This window comes from Triturus cristatus, chromosome 8 (assembly GCF_964204655.1).
Source record: "Triturus cristatus chromosome 8, aTriCri1.1, whole genome shotgun sequence".
In the NCBI taxonomy this organism is placed as follows: Eukaryota; Metazoa; Chordata; class Amphibia; order Caudata; family Salamandridae; genus Triturus; species Triturus cristatus.
In genome coordinates, this window is record NC_140591.1 from 758,888,581 (window position 1) to 758,914,161 (window position 25,581).

At 42.1% G+C, this 25,581-nt stretch overlaps 1 protein-coding gene across 3 annotated transcripts in view; it reads left to right on the forward strand.

Annotated features, from left to right (window-relative positions):
- Nucleotides 1-25,581, forward strand: part of WWC3 (WWC family member 3) — a 457,878-nt gene that overhangs the window by 207,319 nt on the left and 224,978 nt on the right. For all 3 annotated transcript variants that reach the window (XM_085622192.1, XM_085622194.1, XM_085622193.1), the window contains one exon: nucleotides 5,704-5,833. In XM_085622192.1, coding sequence (XP_085478318.1) covers nucleotides 5,704-5,833 — 130 coding nt within the window. The remainder of the gene's footprint in view (nucleotides 1-5,703; nucleotides 5,834-25,581) is intronic.

Here is a 25,581-nt window from a genome sequence, read left to right on the forward strand (position 1 = left end):
TATATTCATATAATGAATAGTGTTACTACCCCCTGATAAGCCTAACTGCGTGTCCACACTACCACAAAAGAGAGCATTTGGGATATGATTTGTGCCTCTGTAAACTATTTGGGGCTTGCCTGGACATCTTTACACAGTGTGCCTCGTTTTGACCCACTATATAAAGAGCAAACTTACTACAGCAGTTCACTCTGCAATGTTACTGACCTTAAATTTGCCATCCTCGCAAAGGAGCAAGAATTCTTCACATTCTCCGATGACTCTGGGAAGAGGGTGCTGAATAGGCTAAAGAGTGAACATGGAACTGGGCAACAGAGTATGCTTGGATTGGACTGCAAAGGAGGCTGTATGAGGTGGGCAACAAGGCTGGTAAACTGCATTGCAAACCCATATGGCAGAAGTAGGAATCCTGGTGGTTAAGTGTAATAATGGACATGAAATGTGGGAATGTATGAACTGATTTGGCAGTTCCACTGGGCATTCACTGACTAGTACCAACAATTCTACCGCCCATGCTTGTTGGATGATGGCCCCATCGAGGAGACAATTCTTCAGTACCTCATGCTCCCCCTGTTGGAGCATTTACTATTGGATGAAGTGAAAACGACCATTTACTTCCTCCAATATGAGACAGCTCTTGGCCACAGTAGCCTAATAGTGACTATGTTCAATCTCTTGCATGACCTGTTTGGTCCCAGACTCCCCAGTCGTCTCTTGGACTCCAGAGCTGTGGGGGGCGGAGCTGTGGAGGCTTTTGCTGCCAGACATGCTACAATTACACTGCTTAATCCCCCTTTCCCCTATCAATTTAGCAGGGCAAGATGTTGTTAAAAATCTTTGCTCATCAGTTTCTCGCGATCATGGCTTCTTTAGTTAACTAGTACCAGAATTTCTGTGCCACAGATTAACACGAAACGATCTGCTTTGACTTATTAATTGATGAGATAGGGTGAACTGTGTTGCAGGTCCCATTATGTTTTTTTCTTTAGATGCCGGAAAGGGGCTTGACTCCTTTGAAGGCCGCTTCCGTTTGAGTATCTTACAGCAGATGGGTTTCCGGCCTGAACATGTTTGTGTTGCTATTCTACATGGGTCTACCGCTTCTGTAATTAGGGTGAACTCAGTATTCTCTCAACAGTTTCATCAGGGCAGGAGGACTTATTCCATCACCACGTCTTGTTTCTGTGGTGGGAAGTCTGGTTAAATGGTATACTTGAAACAGCAGCAGTTGTGGCGGTGACGATGAGATACCTTTGTATGTGGAGAAGTTTTTGTTGCATATTGTGGATCCATATGGACGCAATCCTTAGATTACTTTATATAATAAGGGAATTTGGGTACACTTCAATTTTCTTATGAGCTGGTCCAAGTCCTCTCTTTTTCTGGTCCAAATATATTCTCTTGCTTTACCTGTGGACCTCTACCTAAATGTGAGAACAGCTTTAGATAACTGGGTATGGAAACCTCCTGTCTTGGGAACAATTCAGTGACTGCAACTTGATCCCATTGCATAATGAATTCAACATAGTTATTCAGCACTGGAAGTTGCTTCTCTCCTTACTGGGTAGCATAGCCCTGTTGAAAATGGTCTTACTCAGATTCACTTGGATCTTTAAGCACACTCATTTTTTATTCCTCAGAGTATTTTTGAGATGTGTAACCCTTCACTCAGAGTTTTAGTATTGAGGCGGCCTCACCGTAGATGCTTTTGCCTTCATTTTCTAGTTCACTATGTGATTGATGCATACCTGAGCAGAGAATGCAAAGCTCCCGGTTGTTGGGCATCTCGTTTTTTGACAGCTAATGCTTAATCATATGCTCCATCACAGGATCACTTGATTTATATTAAAAGAAAAGTGAGGGGTGAGGAAACTAATTTGCATTTCCTCTGTGGGAGAAAGAAAATGGCACACGGATGCATGCTAATTGGACTGTTCTCATGCCTTGAACAGCCACTATGACATAGTGATGTGCAAGATGTGATTTGAGAGAATAACCTAGGTACTTTTGAAGAATAGTGCAAGTAATAAGCCCTAATTCAGCCGAGGGAAAAGACTATATTGTCCATCGTGAGACGTAGACCGCTTAAGCTCTTACAAAGGGTGTACTTCAGCAGGTCCAGGCATTTGCCGTGGCTCTGATGGCCAAAGTGACTTGTATTAGGTGCAAGAAAAACAAGGGTACTTTGTGCCATGCTTTGTAGATGTGGGTTATTGAGGTCTTCTGGGAAGGGGGAACTGAACAGTCTCTCATATGGGCGCATAGATGACATTGACCGTAGTGGGGTATCTGTGTGATCTTGTCTGCCTAGACACATAGCTACAGTCTACTCTGAGGTTGATGATTGCAGGCAGGAACATTACCTAGGAGTGGGGTCACCCTAAATTCCCTACAAATGAGCAGTGGAGGAGAGGCATGAGCTGGTGTCTGTATGTTAAAAATATGCAGAATCTCCATGGTAGTGCAAAGAAAGTCTTCATAATTATAGGACCAATAGAGAGATGGTCATTTAATTAATTCCTTATTTATTTATGAAGTTTTATATAGCGCGAACATGATCCCGAGGGATATCAGAGCGCTTTACAATTATGGGGAAAGGATGGTAACAGTTGCAGAACAAGTGTCAAATAGGAATACAGACAGAAACACATATCAAAATAGAACTCGCAGGAAGAGAACGGTTACAAGTGCACGGGGTCAGCAAAATAATAAGAAAATAACTGGCACATATCGAGATAGAATAGCATCCAGCGCAGGGTTTAAAGGTGTAAGTCCAGTGCATAGAGCAGACGATCCAACAACCTATTACGTAAGAACTTGTTCATAAGGAATCTTTTTACTTCCAATATGAAGGTAACCTTGGAGGAGATTCTACGTATTTCCGGTGGGAGAGAGTTCCAGATCTTCTGAGCTGAGCCGTAGAAAGCTTGGTGGCATGTTCTCTTTTTGTGAAAGATCTGAGGTTTCAGGAGGAGAGAGTTGGCACTCCTAGAAGGTCTACCCCCTCTGGATATTTCTAGCTTTTGTGCTAGATAACTGGGGGGTTTGAAATGGAGGGCTTTGTGCGATAGGCATGCAATCTTTAGCTGTATTCTTGCTTCGTAGGGCAGCCAATTTAGGGATTTCAAGACTGGGGAGATGTGCGCATTTCTTTTGGTAACCGTAACCAGTCAACGAGGCCCTTAATGGGGCCAAGGTATATTTGGGGAGACCACAGAGCATAGCACTGCCATAGTCTAGTCTTGGCAAAACAAGCACTTGGACCACATGTTTGAAGTTAGCTTGTGGGAGGAAAGGTTTGAGATTCCTGAGTATCCTCAACAGGTGGTTAGCTCCCTTGCACACATTGCTAATATGAGTCTTCATGTTCAAGCGCTCGTCTAGAGTGATTCCGAGGGACTTAACTGAGTCGATAATGAGGAGAGGGGGGCAGTTGAAGGCGGTGAGGTAATTCATCCAGAGGTCCGGCATAGGAGTGTGATTTGGAGGAGAGATGAGAAGGAATTCTGTTTTGGAGGTGTTGAGCAGGAGGTGGTTCACAGTTAACCCATGGGCCAGAATGAGTTGATTCTGATGTGGCTATCCTCCTATACTTGACAGGTTTCTTCCTTACAACCACTCCCTGACCACAGGGGAGGTGTAATGCTTATTTACTGTTCCTCACTGCACCTTCTCCTTCAATCCCCTGTTTCTCTTCCCAGGTGCCCTGAAAATGTATAGGTTCTTGAGGCTCGATCCATGTTTATCAATACTTGTAATGCTTAACCGAGATCAGATTTTGACCTTTTATTAACCATCGCGGTCAAACAGATCCCAATAGACTGGAAATCTGCGAACCTTATCGCTTTCCACACTTAGTGTCCTTGGGTAACTTCTGTCTGTAGTGCTCATAATTCACAGTGCCAAAGGCAAGCTGGCAATAAATAGTTTATCCAGCAATATTTCATGTTCAAAAGACAAGTATATTTATTGGAGGGTTCTTGTATATCGTTATCCAGCAACACTGAGTCATCCTCACATCCTGATTATTGCAGTCATCTCCTTAGTGCTTTTACTAGTCTCCTTCATTATGCATCCAGCCCCCTCTTTTCATTTATCTCCTTCTCCTCCATACCTTCAATTCATTATTCTTCTCTACTCTGTTCTATTCTTGTTCTTTTGTTTCTTGGTGATACAGTGTCTCCTTAAGAGTATGATCTTGCCATTGTTGTGAGTCCGTTTGATATGTCATAGCAGGAATTTATCGGTCATCAATCGCCGCTTATGTAAGTTGCTTACTCCATTTTAAATCAAGCCATTTGTGTATTGCTTGCATACCAGTCTTGCCGTTATAGAGCTTTGTATATTAGATGTCAATAATGGCATTAAGGTGGAGTGTCTGATTGGTATATGTTATGTTGATCAGTACTTTTTATTTAAAATCTCAAAGACTTGTGGAGCTAACCAAAAAAACACTGTTTGTGATTTTGTCTGATGCAGTCAGACTCTTCGTTGTTTTATGCATATTTTTGAATAAATGCAATTATGCCTGCTTTTGCAAAATGAAGAAAAAATTGTGAAAATATCTCTAACATGGCTGGAGGTATTTAGGATCATAGAACTCCGATCCATTGATCCACACCTGCTTAATTCCCGATATATATATTAAATAGTTTGCATTAGCTGCCATCTTTCACATTTCAGAATGCTGATCTCAGTTGATGATTAAGGCTGCTGTTCTATATTAATACCCTAAGAGTTGATACAGCATAAGAAATGTACCTCGGTCAACTTGGAACTCGCATGACTAAGATCATCGTCAAATTCCCAAGGCTAATCTTGCTGCTGCCTATATTTTTGTTTGCCTATATCTTATTTCATTTCTGTACCGTTCTCTTAAAAACTAACAGACCTTGGTGGCAGACTCCTCCTTGTGAATTTCTGTTGTCATCCGAGAATTAATATAGTTCTGTAATCCAATGCAATGTTGATTGAGATATTTTGACTGCATAGCTCCTGTCTAAAATGGCCAGTTTAATACTTTCCCAGCTTGTCCGTTGAGCTGTATCTAAATTCTGTATTCCCTGCTTGTTGTGCATACAACCTGTACATGAACTCTTTCCTACTTAGATGTGGATAATATTTTCAAATTCGATCGTCAGTTTTTTTTTTATTTCTCCCAGTGATGCTTCTTAAATCTTTTGCTATGTTTCCCTTTCTAAGCATGAAATAATTTCAGACAGTTCTTAAGTTGCTCTACAAATTCCGGTTGATTAAACCAAATCGATGAACTAATAGGAGACGGAGTAAAGGCAATTCTAGATTTGAAAACAAGGCTTTTAACGGTTTATAAATTGAGTGTGTTTTGCCTCCAATTGCTTGCTTTTCCTAAGCTAAATTTGGTCTTCCTCATAATTGGCATTTGTCTAAATAAGTTTTAAATTGGGTTGGAATCAATTATCTTGCCTAATTTTAGTTGTGGTGCTTCTCTAACCAAATGTATCTAGTAAAATTGTAGATTTTCTAATGTACTAAAATTGCTGGACTTTTTAACCATCTTTTGGCATATTGTATTGTAGGTGTTGCCTTTTTCATGCAGTCCTGGAGGGTCAGGTTATAGTGTAGTTACTTCACAGAGGTGGATGAGAAATGCTGTAAAACATAGGATTCTGTAATTTAAAATGTAATCTTTCTGGTGCCGTAATTTTTTTTTCTTTTCTACAGAATCGACCGTAAGATGTCTACTGCTCACACAAACTATAAGCTGGATGAAGCTCAGGCTATAATGAATGAACTCCGGAACATAAGACAAGCGATTTCAATGGGCGAGAAGGAAAGGCGGGACCTTATGCAGGTAAGAATTTCACCCTACTTGATGTTACGCAAATCATAGTAGGCAAAGCCAACCTTCCAAGGTAATGACTAAACTTCAGCTCAATTCTGCATACTTGGTTGTAAAACACATCTTCCAATAAGTTGCACGTTTACTGCCACAAGCTTGGCACAACATTTTTTTAATCATCTAAGAAATATATAAAGTCTGAGCTTGCAGGCTGTTTTATTATTTGACGGATTTCACTCTTTTACCAAACCAGGGGGAAGACATAATTATTGAGTTTTGGTAATTTATGGATTTAGATGTTTTTGGGTTCTCCTCTCGTTTCTTGTTGTGGGGGATTTGTTTATCAACTTTTCCTGAAATACGTTTCTTTTGAAAAAATTATATTTGTTATGCAGAGAGGCATTGAGATATGGATTTTTTAATTAATTTATGTCTACGATAAATTAATTTAAAATTAAATGATCATTTATCAATGCACAGTTAGACACCTTTGTGTGATTTTAATGGTGCATGGTAAATGGATTTAGGAGAAGCACATATCACCTATGTTAATGACAACTAGCGTTTACCTTGGTTGATTTCAGTCATGGGATTTGTTTGTGGGTCCTTCAATATTGCAAATCTCATGCACGCTTATTAATATTTAAGTATCTTTAAGTACTGTCGTAATGCACTAGTAGAACCACATTTTAACATTTGGATTTTCTTGAATCTATGTTTCAAGGTTACTACACTATTTCACTATTCTGCAAATTAGTGCATCTCTCTCCAGGCTCTAGACGTTAAGCAGAATATGCTCTTTTTCAATTCCCATTAATCGTCTTATGATGGCAAAACAATGACCTTTATTTTCAACTGATCACTTTGCAGTATTTTCGATCCTGCATTTGTCCACTGTGATTTTGAGAAATTTGGATTATACAGAGACTAGGCCTTGGTGTTGACGCTCTCTGAATTTCCCCAAAAGTTTATGGAATCTGTTCATTTCTTGGAGAAGAGCATGAGCCTTTGGTCTCTTCTGTTAAAACTTTGATTCAATATACAATTGATGCTGTTGTTTTCAAAAATGTCCAAATGTTTGAGATCATCACCTCAATCTGTGTCCTGGTTTACAACCAGCCTTCAAATTCTTAACTTCTAAAAATGCTGGTTGCTATTAGTTTTATAATTATGATCGCAACTTAAATCAACATACCAGTCAGCACTTGAACCTTACAAAAAAGGTATTTTTCTTTCCAGGTGCCTATACTTTCATGATAGGAACTTCACACCCACTAAGCCCATCAAAGCTGCCTTGTGAGGAGCTTCAGTCCAGCCTGCCATCCCATTGTTATTTCTCTGTCCAAACAGTCAAAAGAACTGTGTGTCTCAGTCTAATTATTTTATATTAAAAAAAATCAACATTATTAGGAATTCTAATATAGTCATTAATGATGAAATACACTTAAAAGTTGCTTGTGAAATCATTGACTTTCAACCAATTGATTCAGAAGAAGTGCTTTCCGGTTTGATTTGTCTTAAATCGGGCTCCCCTCATAATCCCTGTCCTCCTTGGCATCTGAAACATATTTCCAATTGGTGGCACAGGCAAGTTGCCCTACTATATGGTGCTCTCTTGCTACTGTATGAGTACCTCCAGCTTTTAAACAGTCCTTTGTTCTCTCTTCATTGAACTGAAAGATGGAAGAGGTACACATGAAGGCAGTTTCCCTGTCCCTCAGTAAATTCGGGTTTACGAACTCTAATGGTCACCAGCCACTGGCTTGCAGCGTACAATGCGGCCACTGACCGTGCCACAATTAAGGCCTTTGCTGCCTGCCAAGACTCGGCTCCTACTACTGAAAAAGGTTTTTGCCATATTTCTGGTCCACTTTGCATTACCACAGCTCTTTCCAGTTCTCCCGTAGAAAGGCGCTAATTCAAACTGTCACAATTCAAGTGTGGACTAGTTTGAGCTCTGAGTTTAAACTAGTATACAACTGAGTCTTTAAATAGTCAAGCATTTCTGAGAAAAAGCAAAAGTATATATACCTTAGTTTTGAAGAGTGAAATAAAAAAAATGAGTAAAGTGAGGCCTCTCGGTGGTGTTTATTATCTGGATATTTTTAGAAGACCGAGTTAACCCGGCTGTCTCATCAACCTGTGACCGTCTGAAAACATTCAGGCTGCAAGCACATGACTACTATTACTAGCGCACTAGTGTGATAGAAACTGGATTAATGCAATGCCCTGCAAATTAATACTTTTACCATTCCAATATTGGAAAATTGAAGCCTAGACATTGTCCGACTTTTCGCAGAGAAATCTTAGCTTCCCCACTTTGTAAAAGATGTATTGGTTTCCCACGGAAGAAAATATTTTAATTTAATTTCAAGAAGCAGGTTGATAAAGTAGTACATGGAACGGCACCAGGTTACCTGAAAGGCAGGCTTCAAATTCACATCATGGGAGAGCACTTCGTTCAACGGGCAAAAGGTACGCATATCCAGTAAATTGTGAGGTCAAGGATGTTGGAGGATTTTTGGGAGTGAGGGTGAAGTTTCTCAAATCGTACAGCCATCCTGTGCAGGGCCCTCCCAGTAAAGTTAAGTCTTTACTCCACCCTTCTCCCATTCAGAAAGCCATTAAAACCCACTTGTTTTCAACCATAGGATTAGCATTTGGGTGCCTTTGAAAATTAAGCTCATGCAGGCACATCCATCAAGAAAAGCTTTTGCGAGTCCTTAATTGCGATTATTAAGGAATCACAATAAAGGACTCTCAAAAGCCTATGCATGTAGGAATCGCTATTAAAATAGCGATTCCTAAACATTCGCAATTAAGGAATGGCTTCCCATTCATTCCTATGGGCCTACAGGCCCATAGTAATGAATTGGGAAATTGCATGCGCAATTTGCGAGTACCAATAGGTACTCGCAAATTGCGCATGCAATTTCAAGGGTGCAAAGTTGTCAAAATGGCACCCTGTTGCACCCCTGAAATTGTGATGTGCACCCATGTTGCGCACACACATGCCCCATGGACATGTATGTGTGTAACTTGAAACCTTGAAAAACGCACATTAGTGCATTTTTCAAGGTCTTTGCGAAATACAGACCAGAGTAATTTCTCTGTATTTTGCGGCCCCAAATAGCGAATTCGCTGTTTCTAAGTGCTTCTAGCATTGCATTTAAGGAATCGCAAATCGCGATTCCTTAAATGCAATTGCAATTTAAGAAATCACAATAAATTGCGATTTCTGAAATTGCGAGTGCCTAACACTTTAATGCATTGCAAAAGGCCTTTCTGCGGGTGCAAACGGCCGATTTTTGCGAATCGCACCGTTTGTGCTCGCAAAAAACTTTGATGCATGTGCCCCTTAATTTGTCTAGATGATGATGAAAGTGTTTAAGCCTGACTACGGTCAGAGTGGTCAAGACTTGGACAGATAGGATATTGCATCCTTCGGCTTTGAAAAATGAAACTATTAAGCATGAGTGTCTGATCAAGGTACAGGAGTGGGAAAATGTAGATAAAGCATGTTACACATGCACAGAATGTGGGCCTTTACATGATCTTGAGGTCTCTGGGTGAGCCTGGATTGTCCAGCTGCTGGATTAGTTACCTCTGGATCAGTGTATGGACATCTTCAGTCCCATTCATCACTTAGTAAAGATGCAGTATAACATTGCCCTTATTCTTTTTCAAGGCCTTTGCAGGCCTCGCTAAATATTGACATCTCCTTCATATGTATGTAACCTGATTTCCTAATTGTAGTTTATGCGTGCTGCCATAAGTCCATTTTAAAATAAATGTTTGTTAATGGATAGTTGGTGAAATGGGGGTTGGAGATTGGTGAGTCAGAACATCCTGCGATAAAACAAACTATTGGGAGAGGTGAAGGCGGTGGACGTGTGCGGAGGATGGCCGGGGGCCGTCCGAACTGCGCACGTGTGGAATTCCTCTGCACGGCGGGGAAATTCCTGCCACAGCGAAGCAGTTAAAGTTCTAATTGGTCCACATTTTAAGGACCATAGTGGTGGCCTGTCAGCCTGTGGGCCCTGTAGTATCTACAAAGATGCTTGTGGTAAGCTCAGTGCAAAGGGCATTGTTGTAGGTTCCTACTCTGGGGAAGAGGTGGCAGGGGACTTACAGGTTCTAGAAAACAAAACACCAGGAAGCCTGTGGCTTAAGGTAGGAGGCTTTGTCACGCATACTTAGTTTTATTGTTGCAACAAGGATAGTCACTGTCCTCTGGTTCCGTCCAAAAGGGAAAGAGAAGATAAATAGCACAAATATCTGGGGTCCAGTCCCTGTTAGGTGGAAAGGTGGTAACACAAAAGTCTCTGGGGTCCCAGTTCCTGCGGAGAGAGCCTTCTCTTCAGGTCCCCTTATGGTGGGTTGCCTTTCAGGAGCCCTTCCGCCCTCCAAGGTACTCAAGTTTGCCCAAGAAATGGGGAAAAGAAACAAGAGCAAAACGGGGGGTTAGTCTCCTGTTTCACGTCTCAGGAATATGCTACCCGTCACCTGTGCTGTACCATCACCAATGTGAGGGAAAATAAGTGAGGGATTAAAACACTGACCGTGCCCCAGTCATGCCGTGCTCCCCTTCAATCCCCTCCCTGCTAACCTCTTTAAATATTGTAGGAAAGGCACTTGCCTGGAGCCATGGTCCTCCGGTACCGCAGCAAGGGGTACCACGGTATCCTGGCCTCCTCCTGGACATCCGGATAGTTCCGCGTTTAGTTCTGGGCGGGTCTCCGTCTCTCTGCTTGTCTCTTCTGGCTCCGGGTCGTTCGGCTGACTCCTCCGCGTCTCTCCCCCGGTTCCTTCTCCTCCCTCGTTGGTCGGTCTCACTCCTTGCCAGTCTTTGCCTCCGAGTTCGCCTCCTTTGCCATTCTCCGTCTTCCTTTTCTCCCCGGCCGGAGTATCCGCATACGACGTTAGCATTTGGTGTTCCAATGTGTCTCACTTTTTCACGAGTAATGTTTCGTTGCAGTCAAATGTAGTAGCTACAGTACCTAATGTGGGTAACCTGGTGTTGTCAGACCACATTCTTTAGAGAAGAAATTCAAAACTGTGAATTAGTTGAACTCTGTGACACTCACTACAGTTGGGTCCTCCATCTCAAAGGAGCCTAGATGGGAAGTGTAGTTTTCATCATGTGAAAAGAAAGTACTTAAAGTTTTATGTTAAGTATTATTCCCTCGATAAACTATATTTATTCCTACCAACTTTTTCCTATTCTGTGTCTTGCAGTTGTACTTTTGGGCAAGTTTATCTATTTGAAATGGAGGACAGTGTATCGCCCATATACAGGTTATGGACGGGAATACGCAATAAGAATGCAATCTTATCCCATCTTCAGAAAAATGAAGCAACCAAAGGCACAGTTTCTGGTCCTGCTATACAGTGGTGCAAATCTCTCTAGCTGAGTAGATCGTATTAGCTAAAGATCTTGGTGTTGCCACTCATGAGTGACTTACTTTTTCTGATTTGTTTGTTGCTTTGTTGTCACAAGTATTTGCAAAATGATGTGTAGCTGTGTTTTGGTTTGACCACGACCCCCCGTAAGTTAAAATGTGGTTGAAAGAGAAAGTTGTCGAAGGCTGAACCAGTCCATAAGAGTAAATCGAGATGATAAGTTACTATATTAAAAAATGCCCATGGGGCGAAAGTTTGTGGTTCTAAAAATTGAGTCGTAGTTCTAAAAAGTTTGGGAAGTGCGGACTTTGACGAATTGCTAATGGAGTTGAGGTATTCCTGTAGGCAATAGACCACCAGTGTGAATGCTCTATACTGGCTACAATAAAAAAATAATAAGAATAAAACATAAAGTATCCTATCTATCTATCTATCTATCTATCTATCTATCTATCTATCTATCTATCTATCTATCTATCTATCTATCTATCTATCTATCTATCTATCTATCTATCGCTATCTAGCTAGCTAGCGTTAGGACCGAGTTCCCATAGGAAATCTGAAAATTTTATTTTGAATAACTTTGGCGCCGGTTGACTTATCTTCGCGAAATTTTCAAAACTAATGGGGCGCTCAGCTCCTACCCTGAAAGTCTCGGGGTGATTCGTCAAGCGGGGGCTGAGAAAAAAGGGGGGTCCCAAAACGCGTTTTCCCCATGCATTTTCCCATAGGACCTTCAGTCGAAGGTACAGCCCAAACGGCTGAACAGAATTACTTGAAATTTGGCAAAGAGGTAGTCCTCAGGTCAGGCATGTGCCTTTTGCATATATGGTGTCAATCTGTTCAGTAGTTCCTGAGAAAATTGCAGTTAAAAGTACATAAATATCAATATGCGCGCACGGTGCGCGCTCGGTGCACGCACCAAATGTCCGCGAGCGTAATTCTGATTGGTGGTTAGATGTTAGTCAACATTCCAATCGGTCGAAATCAGGAAGTGTCGGACGCCATTTTGTGTGTGACAGTGAAAAAGAAAGGTGGAGAACGTGAAAAGGGGGCAGGGTAGAGCGTTCCTGACCCCCTAGCCTTTGTCAGGGGGTCCCTGAAGGACCCGAAGGGTGAAAAAAACATTTCATTTTTTTTCAAAAAATCGCGGGGTGCGCGCACCCCCCAGCCGCCATTTGGAGTTTTAGAGGCAGAAGAGAGCTAAAAACACAAGTGGAGAACGTGAAAAGGAGGCAGGATAGAGAGCCCCTGACCCCCTAGACCTTCTCAGGGGGTCCCTAAAGGACCTCGTAAATAAAAAAAAAAAAACATTTCGTTTAAGAAAAAAATTGCCGGTGCGCGCTCCGTGAAAAACAATTAAAAAAAAAAAAAAAAGACATTTTAAACTGTTTATAAGTTTATAGAAGATATTAACTATGCTGTTCAACTTTATCCAAATTAAAAAAAAGAGAGCTGAGCCATTCCATATTACAGGATACAGTCAATCTATAACTATATAGATAGGCAGTTTATTGTAAAATAAATATATAAAAAATATAATAATACATACATAAATTAGCATTTAAAAAAACCTTACAAATTCACAAAAAAAAACCATAGGTTTCACACACGTTATAGTTAGGAATTGGCATTTAAAAAACCTTGCAAATTCACTGAAAAAACCATAGGTTTCACACATGTTCTAGTTAGCTGGACATTTCACTCGTAAAAAACCATTGAAATTCCCCCGTTATAGTTAGTTCAGCTAACTATAACTCGCGCGACCGCAATCCACTGCTGATGACGTCACATATTACATCACTCATGACATGGTCAGTGACCTCACTCATGACATGTCAAATGACTCACTTATAGAGTCAGTTACGCACCTAGAAAATCATCCATTCACACACTTGTACAGCCACTCATTCTTCCACAGGCCTTTCCCTTTATATATTATACATATTTAAACTTTACAGAAACACACACTCACTGGATGATGTCATCAGTGATGTAATATGTGACGTCATCAGCAGTGGATTGCGGTCGCGCGAGTTATAGTTAGCTGAACTAACTATAACGGGGGAATTTCAATGGTTTTTTACGAGTGAAATGTCCAGCTAACTATAACACGTGTGAAACCTATGGTTTTTTCAGTGATATATATATATATATTCGCTCACTCCTTTTTCACCATCCGGTTTAAGGAAAGCACTCGCAGGGGTTGTCTTTCGTATTCTTGATTCAGACCGCTTTAAAACATGACGCGTTTCGGCTTGCGCCTTAATCTGATGTTTTTAGATTTCGCGCCGAGAAACGAACGACATTTGAACAAAGCGTCAATGGTCACGTGATACATCAACGTATGGAGAGCAAAAAGGGACCACCATAAGTCCATAAACAAGCGCCATATTGGAGTGAATGAACCCCCATAGGAACATCATAAAGCAACAATCCCGCTGAATAATTAACAGTATATATGTTTACCACAAATGTGTGAACCATATCATGCATAAAATAACATCAACTGTAGTTTGTTGCTAATTAACACAATCATGCCGTGTATCGGCTGTAAATCGTAGGTGGTATCCTTATTACGCCGTGTATCGGCTTTTATCAGAGTCTCTCCATATATCGTTCTAGACCAAACAACGTATATAAAAAAAAACCAGTTACTTTAAGGAGTACATAAAACTGAATTCAACATAATTTTACAGAAACACATTCGTACACAAAAGACTTTAAGAATGAGAAAGACTAATCTCCTAGATGCACTGCTAATTCTTCCCCTACATTCATCCCTTGGGGTATCTTCGTGCCTAGATCTATAATATATCTCGATTCCAGTCTACGTAACTGTTTAATCCTGTCCCCTCCCCTGATGTTCAAGGGGATCTGATCTAGCCCATAGAAACGCAGCAGCTCCCTATTGCTATCATGTTTGTCAGCAAAGTGTCTTGCCACAGAATAGGTGGCATAATTTTTCGCTACCGCTCTCATGTGCTCCAAGATTCTTACTTTAACTGGATGGATAGTGCTGCCGATATAACGCAGACCACATGGGCATTCCAGGCAGTACACTACATAGGCGCTGCTGCATGTCAGAAACTTAGTTATGGCTTTGGGCTTCTTAAGGCCAATGACCCTATACGTGAATGTTCTTCTACTGTTCACACAAGCCTTACATTTCCCACAAGGGAAGAAACCCCTAAGCTCCCTTAAGGTCCCCCCCTTGGGAAGTTTCGGACAACATTGGCTTTGGACAAGACTTTCTTTTAAAGATCTAGCCTTTCTGAAGGTTAGTAAAGGGTTAGGTGGGATATCTGAACCAATGACACTATCTGTTTTCAAAATGTGCCAATTTTTTCTCATAATTGTTCTTAATTCATTGGCATCACTCGAAAAAGTAGTAATCATTCTGAATTTATTCAATCCCATTCCTTCCTTGCTAGCTTTCTCCTTGGTAAAAAGGTCTTCTCTAGATACATGTCTAACCTTGTTAAGGGTTATATCCAGAAGATCCCTATTGTAACCCCTAATCAGGAATCTGGAGACACTGGCTTGTGCGGCTTTTTCAAAGTCCACTTCCCTAGTGCTATTCCGTTTGAGTCTTAAAAACTCCCCATAGGGGATACTCTTGACTAGTCCTGGTGGGTGGTTACTTGCCCCATGTAATAGGGAGTTCCCGGCCGTGGGTTTGCGATACAGTGACATATTTATGTTGTTATCGTCAATGCTTACTTTAAGATCCAAAAAATGTATGGTTTTAGAGCTGATTTCCCCACTAAACTCCAAATTCACTGTGTTCCTGTTTAACTCCTCAATGAAATCTTTGGCTGATTGCTCTGATCCATTCCAGATTATACAAAGATCGTCTATATAACGATACCAGGAGATCACCCTTTAAATATTGGTACCGTTGGGTCCTTTGGGCACCTGCTCCTCCCACCAGCCCACGAATAAATTCGCGTAGCTGGGAGCGAAGCAGGTGCCCATCGCCGTACCTGAGATCTGACGGTAAAAATCCTCACCAAAGACAAAGATATTATTTTTCAAACAGAACTCTGTGAATTGAAGAATCATTTCATTATGTGCTGTAAATTTTAATGGCTTCTTTTTCAAAAAGTGAGCTACTGCTTCAAGGCCATGTTCATGCTGGATCCGAGTATATAAACTTGTTATATCTAATACAATTAATTTGTATTGTGGGTTCCATTGTTGTTTTTCCATGTGCATGAGGAAGTCCCGTGAGTCTTTGATGTATGCAGGTAGTGTCTTTACCAAAGGAAAAAGAAAAAAATCAATAAAAGTTGACAAATGTTCCGTGAGTCCACCTTGTGAGGAAACAATAGGTCTCCCTGGTGGTTGTGTACTGTTTTTGTGTATCTTGGGGATGTGATAGAAGGTAGGTACCACTGGATTCAGACATCGGAGAAATAGGTATTCTTCCATGTCGAGCATAGATTTGTCCAACCACATCTTGATCATATCGTGGTATCTTTGTATGCTGTCCAAGTATGTTTCTTTTGAGACTTTCTGATAGCGGCTTGAATCAGATAGTTGCCTTACTGCTTCAATTTGATAGTTTTCTCTGGTTTGTAGGACTATATTGCCCCCTTTGTCCGAGGGTTTGCAGATGATCGTGCTATCTTCACTCAGACTCATAATAGCTTCTCGTTGTTCCTTGGTTACATTTTGAATGTTTTTCAAACCAGGTTGTTTGTTGCGTAACCGTATAAGGTCTTTGTTAACTGCCTCAGCGAAGACATCAATTGCATCCGGGGGTAGTTGTGGTAAAAATTGTGAGGTCGGTTTGAAACCACTTGTGTCTTTTTCTTGGTCAAATCCTAGTTGTAATGTTCTCTGTAATTGATCTCCTTTTCCCAGAGTATTGTCGACTTGATTTTCCTCTCTCAGTGATTCCATAACCTCTAGGGCCGCTAGATCCTCCCCAGTTAATGCATCCGTTGTTCGTATTTTGGTTTGGTGTCTTCTTTGTTTGAGAAAGTTCGGTTTGGATTTGAAGTATTTGTGAAGTTTCAACTTGCGAGTTAATTTAAATAAGTCTATACGGGTTTTGGCATATTCCCATCTGCTGGTGGGGCAAAAGGTAAGACCCAATTTTAATACCTGTTGTTCTGTGTCAGTTAGGGTTTTAGGAGTCAAATTAATGATCGTTAAATTGTCTACATCCACTTCTTCCCCTTCCTGTTGCGGGTTGATCTGGTTGCAGCGTTTGAGCCTCCTGCTCCAACCGCCCCTCCTTGTTTTTCTTTTTCGGCCTCTGGTGGTCTGCTTTTGCCCCCTCTCAGCCACGTTTGCCTCATAATTCGGAATTCCTCCTGAAAAGGAGTCTTCGCCATCATAGGATTATTTCCACCATCATCGGAGGATTCACCTCCTGTAACCTCGGACTCTGAGGTATCGATTCTTACTGTTGCGGGTGTGTTGGCATTTGCTCTTAATTCCTTGCGTGGGCCTTCAAATTTCTTCGCAAACGTGAGTACTCTTCCCTGGGCATAATCACGTTCGTCCCGTTCGAACTTTTCTTGCTTTCTTTGTTTGATTTTTGCTTCATACTTCACAAGTCTTTTCTTCATCTGTTCTTTTAATTCCTCAATTTTCTTCTTATCCTCCTCTTTCTCAATTTCTGTCTCCATCTTCTCTATCTCCAGTAGTGTTTTGTCTCTGTCACTCCAGGCAAATTTAACTAATATGAGCAACATCCCTTTACTTGACTCCGCTGTGTGAGCTGCCCATTCGTCCAGAAGTTTGGGGTCAGGATTTTCATAGGCTGGGGTGGTATAGATGCGCAAATCTCTTGGTATCCTATTGACATCGATGTAACTTTGTAATGAGGTTGCTTCCCACTACTTTCTTTGTTCTCGCTCATACAGTCTCTCTAGTGCCAAGAATCTTGATGTTAGGTTCGTATTAGCCGGTATTCCTTTACTACCCCCTTGTTGTGGGTCAGTCAATGTACTCTTCCTGAACATGCCTTCCGCCGCCTCGCGGCGCTCCGATACATTAAACATAGTTCAAAAGCAGATCGACATTAAATCTTCATGCAACCCCTTCGTCCTGCTGCAATTGCGTTATGAAACTGCGAGTTAAGTATTTTAAACCCGCTTACCAGTCCTCGTCGCTCCGTCTCGGGCGTCCTCCGACACTCCGAATCCGCCGCTACTTCGGATCTGGTGTTCCCACAAGCGGTGCTGCTGGTAATAATGATAATGGCTCCAACTGCACCTGGGACCAGCGCACTCACGGACGGGTGCTTTGTAGCGCCGAGGTGCAACCGCGCTAAAATATTCGCTCACTCCTTTTTCACCATCCGGTTTAAGGAAAGCACTCGCAGGGGTTGTCTTTCGTATTCTTTATTCAGACCGCTTTAAAACATGACGCGTTTCGGCTTGCGCCTTAATCTGATGTTTTTAGATTTCGCGCCGAGAAACGAACGACATTTTAACAAAGCGTCAATGGTCACGTGATACATCAACGTATGGAGAGCAAAAAGTGACCACCATAAGTCCATAAACAAGCGCCATATTGGAGTGAATGAACCCCCATAGGAACATCATAAAGCAACAATCCCGCTGAATAATTAACAGCATACAGTATATATGTTTACCACAAATGTGTGAACCATATCATGCATAAAATAACATCAACTGTAGTTTGTTGCTAATTAACACAATGTGCAGTTGGAGCCATTATATATATAAATGGCGGACAAGGAGAAATAAAATTTTGAATTATACAACGAGGTCCACGTTCGTTCTTGTTTCTCTTGGAAGAAACGTGTGAGCGAAGCAAAGCTCATATATATATATATATATATATATATATATATATATATATATATATATATATATATATATATATATAAAATTTTCAACTAGTTATAAATATAGTCCATTCTTAGGGACAAGTTGTGACATTAAATTACATATACCTTGCTTTTAGCATATCTCATTTTGTGTTAAGCAAATTAAGCATATTCATATCTCGATTTACTTCCAATAACAATCTGCAAACCTGGACTGTCAGTCATTCTTGTTAGGTTGTGGGTTGAATCCCTTCTGAAAATGTCTCCACAGCCCTAGACCATCCCCAGCTTGTGGTCAGTTTGCTCTACCCTTGTACGGATTTTCTCCTCTTCGTTGACAGTTTCTGCCACAAAGCAAATTCAGGGCCTGTAGCCTGTTTCCACTCTGTGGCTAGACTCATTTGGTGACTATCCGCCCCAGTGCGGTTACAAGATAATGCATTTGTTTAACCTTTGGTTTAGGGGATAGAAAAGATCAGTGCTTTAGTCCAATTAAGGGTCCGTAACCCTTTGCACGGCCAAGATCACCTGTCTACAGAACTCGTCCGGTTCCTACACGACTAGGGTATGTGTATAAAGTCTGCTCCTCCGATTTACACCTGGGGGTGTCATCATGGACAATTTGCTAAATTTTATGCAGCACAACAGTAGTAAGTACTCTGCGGGTACTTTAGGTTGGTACGGTGAGCCTGAGGGTTGCTAGACACCCATTCTGATGTAAGTCAGTATATTCGATTGACTGTTGGGCGGTGTGGCGTCGGTCTGTCTTCCATTTTGCTGTGAGTTGTAGTTCTTAATACAGGCACTTCGTGTAGATCTCTATAGTAGGGCTGAAAGTGGGATGAAAAAACTGGGAGGGTCTCAAGGGGGCGTGGCCGATGTAATGAAGGGCGTGGCTTAAACACACTCAAGCTAAAAATCTGTGCTTAGCAAAGTGTGCCGCCCGACTAGGATTTTGCTGTTTCTGTCATTGTATCCATATATATAATACAACAAGTAACATTACATTTACAGCCAACCAGGACGATTGGCTTTGTAAATGGTTGTTAGTTGCCTAAGATAAATAAGCAACAACTACGGCTTCATTGTATATAACATTGAAAATGCTTCAGTTCTGAAATGAGACTGTGAAAGAACTTTAACGAGTTTCTTTGAAGTTACATCACAGGCTGTGAAGGGTGGTACTGCTGCAGAGTTCAGATTTATGTTTCACCCTAATGGTGAGGACAAAAATGGAGAGCCCGATAGAGACCCATCTCAGGATCCACTTTTTAGAACTGCCGGTACTGAGCATGGGCAGGACACGGCCCACGTAAAGCCCTGTTCCCGACATAGTGTAGGCAGCAGCTTCCGTCCCCAAGTCCGGGATGGAAGTGTCCCAAAAAGAGCAGGCTGGCAGTCTGCCAGGGAATCCCTCCCGTGGATTGTGCTGCTCCAACCAGTCATGATCACAATCCTGATCCACGCCGGTGACATGGGAAGCAGCGACAAGCTTTGTATTGTGTGACCTGTTGACCAAGAGGATTATTACTGCCTTTGCCTGTGGATCTCCGTCACTGTACGGATTCCAGTGTTTCAAATACTAATATTAAAACCGATTCATAAAGAGATGTTAAAAATGCTGATAGGAACTTTGTAAAGAAAAGTCCTGCAGTGTTGTGACTTTCAGTGCTTGAAAATTTCAGGTCACGGAAAATCACCTCTGTTTTCATGTCACTTCAGCCAGTTATAGCTTGTCTTTAATACCTACAGCTGAGATAGCGCTACAAAGCTACCATTGTGGTATACAGGAGCCTTTTGAAGCTAAGCAACGTATAACACAATCGTCCTTTTATTTGCTTTCCTTCGTTTTCAGTTTGCTTTGTTTTCACTTGTGAATACTTTTGTCTTTAGACTACTTGCATAATCATCTGACCTCTTGCACAAAAATATGCTTTGTTCACTAAACAAAGAAGTCATTATAGTGACTTGCAGCTTGCTAATTTTAAGCTATTTGGTCTGGTTAGTGAAAAGGTTTCAAAATGGCTAACACTTTTCTTTCTGAGAGCACGTAGCGGCTCAAAGGCAGCCCTTTTATGGCTTTTGTGTCAGTAAAACGCCTACCTACCCTCATGCTGCCAAACCCAGACATGGCCCATGCTCTGCGTTTTACCCAGCATTACCCTGCTGCATAGATCATGTGCCGGATTGGAATTCTAGTTTCCTGGTTATGCCAAAAAATAAAAGCTTTTATAATTCCTTATCTGTAGTATATACGGTCATGCTGTGTTTTGGCATCTATACCAGGTAATTGTAGAGATTAAGTGGTCAGATTTAATGTCCACCTCTGTTAATAGACGAGGAAAACTAACATCCCCACCCCTTTCACCCCTCAACGTCTACATGGCTCCACTCGCCCCCATCGTCCGAACCTACGGACTCAACATTGTGTCATACGCAGACGACAACCAACTCATCCTCTCCCTATCCAACAAACCCATCAGTGCCAGACACAACTTTCGAGAAGGCATGGAAGCCGTCGCCAAATAGATGATAAACAGCTACCTACAACTAAACACCAACAAAACGGAAGTACTCATCATGGGCCCAAACCCAGACGCCTGGAATGACACCTGGTGGCCCCCCGCCCTCGGAAGCCCACCCACCCCGACGGACCACGCACGCAACCTGGGAATCATCCTGGACTCGGAGCTCAAAATGGACCACCAGATCAACTCCGTCTCGTCCTTCTGCTTCCATACCCTCCGCCTCCTACGTAAGACCTTCAAATGGATCCCCCTCGAACACAGAAAAACCGTCACTCACGCCCTGGTCACCAGCAGGCTCGACTACGGCACCGCACTCTATGTCGGAATAAACAAAAACCTCACCCGCAAGCTACAGAACATCCAAAACGCCGCTGCAAGACTGGTTCTCAACCTGCCAAGACACTGCCACATATCCCAGCACCTGCACACACTCCACTGGCTCCCCATCAAAGCTAGAGTCACCTTCAAGATGCTAACCCACGCTCACAAGGCCCTCCACGACACCGGACCAACATACCTGAATAGCCGACTCAAATTCCACGCACCCCAAAGGACCCTACGATCAGCCCAGCTCTCCTACGCAGTGGCCCCCTGCACCAGAAAGACCAGATCGGGAGGCCGCTCCTTCTCCTTCCGCGCGGCCAGAGCCTGGAACAACCTTCTGCTCCACCTCAGACAGATAACATCGCTCCCCATCTTCGCAAGAAACCTCAAAACCTGGCTCTTCGACAGACCCCCTCCTTGATGGACTGGAACCTGCGAACACCCACACACCCCCTAGCGCCTTGAGACTCTTACGGGTGTGTAGTCACGCTTAACAAACAAACACCTTATTTGATTTGATTTCAGATTTGTGTCTCATGATTGTGTTGTATTACAGCATTTATATAACGCATACTTCCACTATGTGGGGCGCTGAAGTGTACGCCTACACGAGTAGCACGCTACACCATGTATGGTGTGTTTGTAAGGATGTTGTCTTTGTTTAGATCCTATGTGGGAAGTGTGTCAATGTTATGCATAATAGCCCCCGAAGTGTGGTTATCGTGTTATTGGACGCAGCGCGTACCAGTGTGCTAGAAATGAAGTGTGAGAGACAGATGTGCAGTTTGATGGTTTTCGGTATGCTGGTAGCTTTGCACAGTATTTTTATTATCATCCCGTACCTCGGTAATCTTGTGAGATGTAAAGATGTCAGATTGCATAGATATTTGGGACCCACAGTGTTTGACTAGATTAAAGTCCTCCAAATTGTCCAGCAGTGTGTGGCAGATTCTTCTGGTTATTCCATACCTGATTATTTTGTGATGGCCTTTTCTTTGGGGCACGGTACTGGGGATGGGCAACCCTCATAGCATATGACTTTTTGGAATTTAAGAGGTATAAGTTATAATTTGTTGCTGACTGCTGCATATTATTGTTTTATTGTTATTGTGGGCCATAACTTTTATATATGCTAGTACATAACTATATAATGCCATGGCAAACCATAGGTCAGCCCTTCTTAGCTAACCTGCTTACCAAAAACAGTTTGCTGGTTGAGTTGTTTGCAAATTCATGGGTTGTAAGCTGAAGCTTAGGCTGAGGGTGTCTGTTTTCTGGCTTCCATTGCCAGGATGTGGGTAGTGCAGTGCTGGCTGGTAGTGTCTTCCAGAACTTGGTGGCTTGTACTGAGAAAGCTGTGCCCTCTACAGATTTCTTGTGGTTAGGCGGTATACAAGTGGTGCAAGCCTGGAGTGCAGTGTTCTGCATGGTTTGTATTGCTTGAATTTAACTTGTAGTAATAGCGGCCATTTTCCATGGGAGGCTCTGTGAACAATTCAGAGTGCCTTAAACATTGCCCATTTTGCTATAGCTAGCCAGCGGAACGATTGCAGGACTGTAGTTCTGCATTCTCTTGGATGAAGGTGGAGAAGCAACCGTGAGGCAGCATTTTGGAAGAGTTATATTGTGCGTATGATGAAAGCGGGTGTGGCAAGTTATAGGCAGGTGGCATAATCAAGCTTGGAGATTGTGTGCGAGTATGGCTTGCAGTTTATGTTCGTGTGCAAATTATGAGAAGATGCAGCATTGTGTTTTCATTGTGTAGAAGGCTTTCTGTGATGTTGTTAGCATGGGTATCAAAGATAGGTCAGAATCCATGGTTACGCCTAGGTTTCTAACTTCTCTTGATGTTGTTGGAGAGGCTTAAAGTACTTTAGGCCATATGGCGGTAGGCTAGAACTTTTGTCATTCTCCTCGGGCCATAATCTATTTTTGCAGTACTTCAGATGGTTATTCATCGTCCATGTGTTTATTTGACAAAGTCAGTCCAAGTTGTAAATTGTAGAGGTCTCAGGTCTATCATTTTTTAAAATGATTTGCGTGTCATCTGCATAGTTGTAATAGGTGAGGTTGTATAATGTAATCAAATTTAGAAAGAGGGGTTAGGTAGATATTGGATAATGGGATACGATGGACCCCTGAGGAACTCCACAGAGTTGTGTGTGAGGGGGTGATGTGAAAGGGGGCAGATAGACTACCCTTTCTGTTTGTGGGATGAGAAGCAATCCATTTTAAAGCATTGTAAGGGATGCTGATATTGTGAAGTTTTTGCAGCAGCATGTGGTGTTGGACAGTGTCATTTGGCTGATAAACCTAGAACTAATTAGGTAGCTGCTCTGTTTAGGTCTCGCTTGAGACAGCACATGCCCTGTTTCTTTCGAGTCTATTATTCTTTTTAAAATAAAATGTAAAAAGGGGCTTACAGCTTACTCCACATTTACCAATGGTGACCAATGGTGGCTTGTTTGTCAATCTCCTTTCTCTTACTTACCATTGGTAGGCTTGCTTGTCACTCTCCTTTCTCTTGCTCAGCTGTAGCCGGTTTTATTTTTCTGGTCCTGCTTGCTTTTACGTAGCTTGTGAGGGTTTTCGTTTCAGTTCTTTAAATTAAATACACAGGGGGGGAGGGAGCATTGGCAAAGCCAATAGGTCATGCCTATGTGAGATCTGTTGTTATTGTTAATGTTTTTTTTTTTTTTAGATCAGCGTTCTACACATCATAGCACTTTTTTACTTAACTTTGACTTTTCTTCACAGGGATCCAGGCAGAAAGAATTGATTGTGATCAGACTGTATGCTGTGCCTTTCAGCTTTGGTTTCAGATTGTAGTTTTGAAACTTTCACAAAAATATAAGCATGTTTATACATCTCTCATACCACAGAGGCACTAATTTATGAGCGCATGGACTCATAAAAGAGTATGGGTGTAAAGACCTTCTGGCTGCAGGGACAGTTTCTGACTGATGCTGAGCAGCATTGTGCTCTGAAAGGAGTAAATGAATGTTCTCCATGTTTAGATCTTGGGAATTTTCCCTGATAAGTTTCAGAACCTAAATAATCACATAACAGTGCTAACTTTCCTTGCCAACATTTACTTAAGAGGTTTCTTCTCTCTGACCCTGACGCTTCAGTATCAGACCTCTTTAACATACTGAGTACAAGTTCTTGAGTCTAAAATTTTACACTAATTTCGGTCACCAATTTTGAAATGCATCTTTAAAAAAGTAGTTGAAAGGAGGAACTTACTCTTCCTGTGAATGGCGTGTGGCCCCCCACTACCCGTGGTTTGATGTGTGACCATGGAACACCACAAATTGGAGAACTAGCGAGCCATGTTCCTGCTATTCTCATATATAACTAGAGGTTTATTGGGCCTTGTTCTAGCAGGACTTAGAGGACCTCTCTAGGGTCCAAAAGAGCTGATTTCCCCAAACCCAGTCCCTGTTCAGGTGGGCCCTGCCATTGATCCCCATGTGACCTAGAGGCCAGTGATGCATCATTTGGGTTGCCGATGATGCTACAGGAATGTAAGAGTTGGCTTTTCACCTCTCCCAGCCCTGTTGTGGCTATTCCTTAATTGCAGGGAAGTAGTATGAGGCTTGAAGGCCTGGCAGACACTGGCCCCACTGGCTGGTAGTGACTAGAAAGGCCTAGTCTGCTACTTTTCTGTCATCGTGATTGGAGAGACAGGCGCTGCACAGCACAAGTCATGGCAACGTTGGGGCTTTCTCCATCCCATGTTGTGAAGAAGGATGGAAAACCTCAGGAACCACCCTTAATAAGGTGGGTGCCTCTACTATGGAAAATAATACATGGAAAGGGTAAAATTGCATTCACTAAGAGGTGAAATGAGAGACCACAGAATTTAAATTCTTGCGAATTGTAAAAAAAATACTTGTAAGAGTTTTGTGCATCAAAGATGGATTCATTACTGGGGCAGGATGGATTCCTAACTTGCCCGTTCCTGGGATAATCTGGTAACCATCCACTGATATTGTAGTCTTTCAGGGCAGGGACCGCCAATTCTGATCCTTAGTGTTTGGCTTTACACACTTGGGTGTTCAGTAGACTCTGCTGCCAAAGAAGCATTTCCACACAAATATATTTCTAGAGCACCAAACTCCTCAGTAGCATCATTTGCATTCTGGGGGAGCATTTATAGGCAGTATCTGTGGGCATTTATGCTGTTTCTGGTCTCCAAAAACCTTTCCAGGACCAGTGTGTAAATCCTCCTGTATTAAAACTTCTAGAGCCACACCTTTTAGTATGTGCTACTCTATGGTTTCTAGACACTTGAGTGTGCAATAGACACCCACATCTCCAGCAGTGATGAAAAAAAAGCTTCTTCAGTATTCTTGAGGCATAAGGCATCAGTTCAGTAAGGCCTTTTTCAAGCAAGAGATCTCCACAGCTTGGTGGGGCGGTATTCGACCCCACAATATTCAGAAGTGGAGAGCCTCAGCTTGGCATTATTTTGGGAAATCCTGGAACTTGACTGTAGACAATTTCAAACTGCTACTCTTGCAATAAACTATTTGCCTGTCTGTACTATAGTGAAACCTTCTCTCAGTGTGCCATAATCTCTAGTGTGAATTTTGCTGTTTAGTTTTATTTCAGAGACTGTCCACTCCAATTCTGGCTGGTCATTTGCTGAGGAATCGCAACACGAACATATTTTGATGCAATGTGCCATA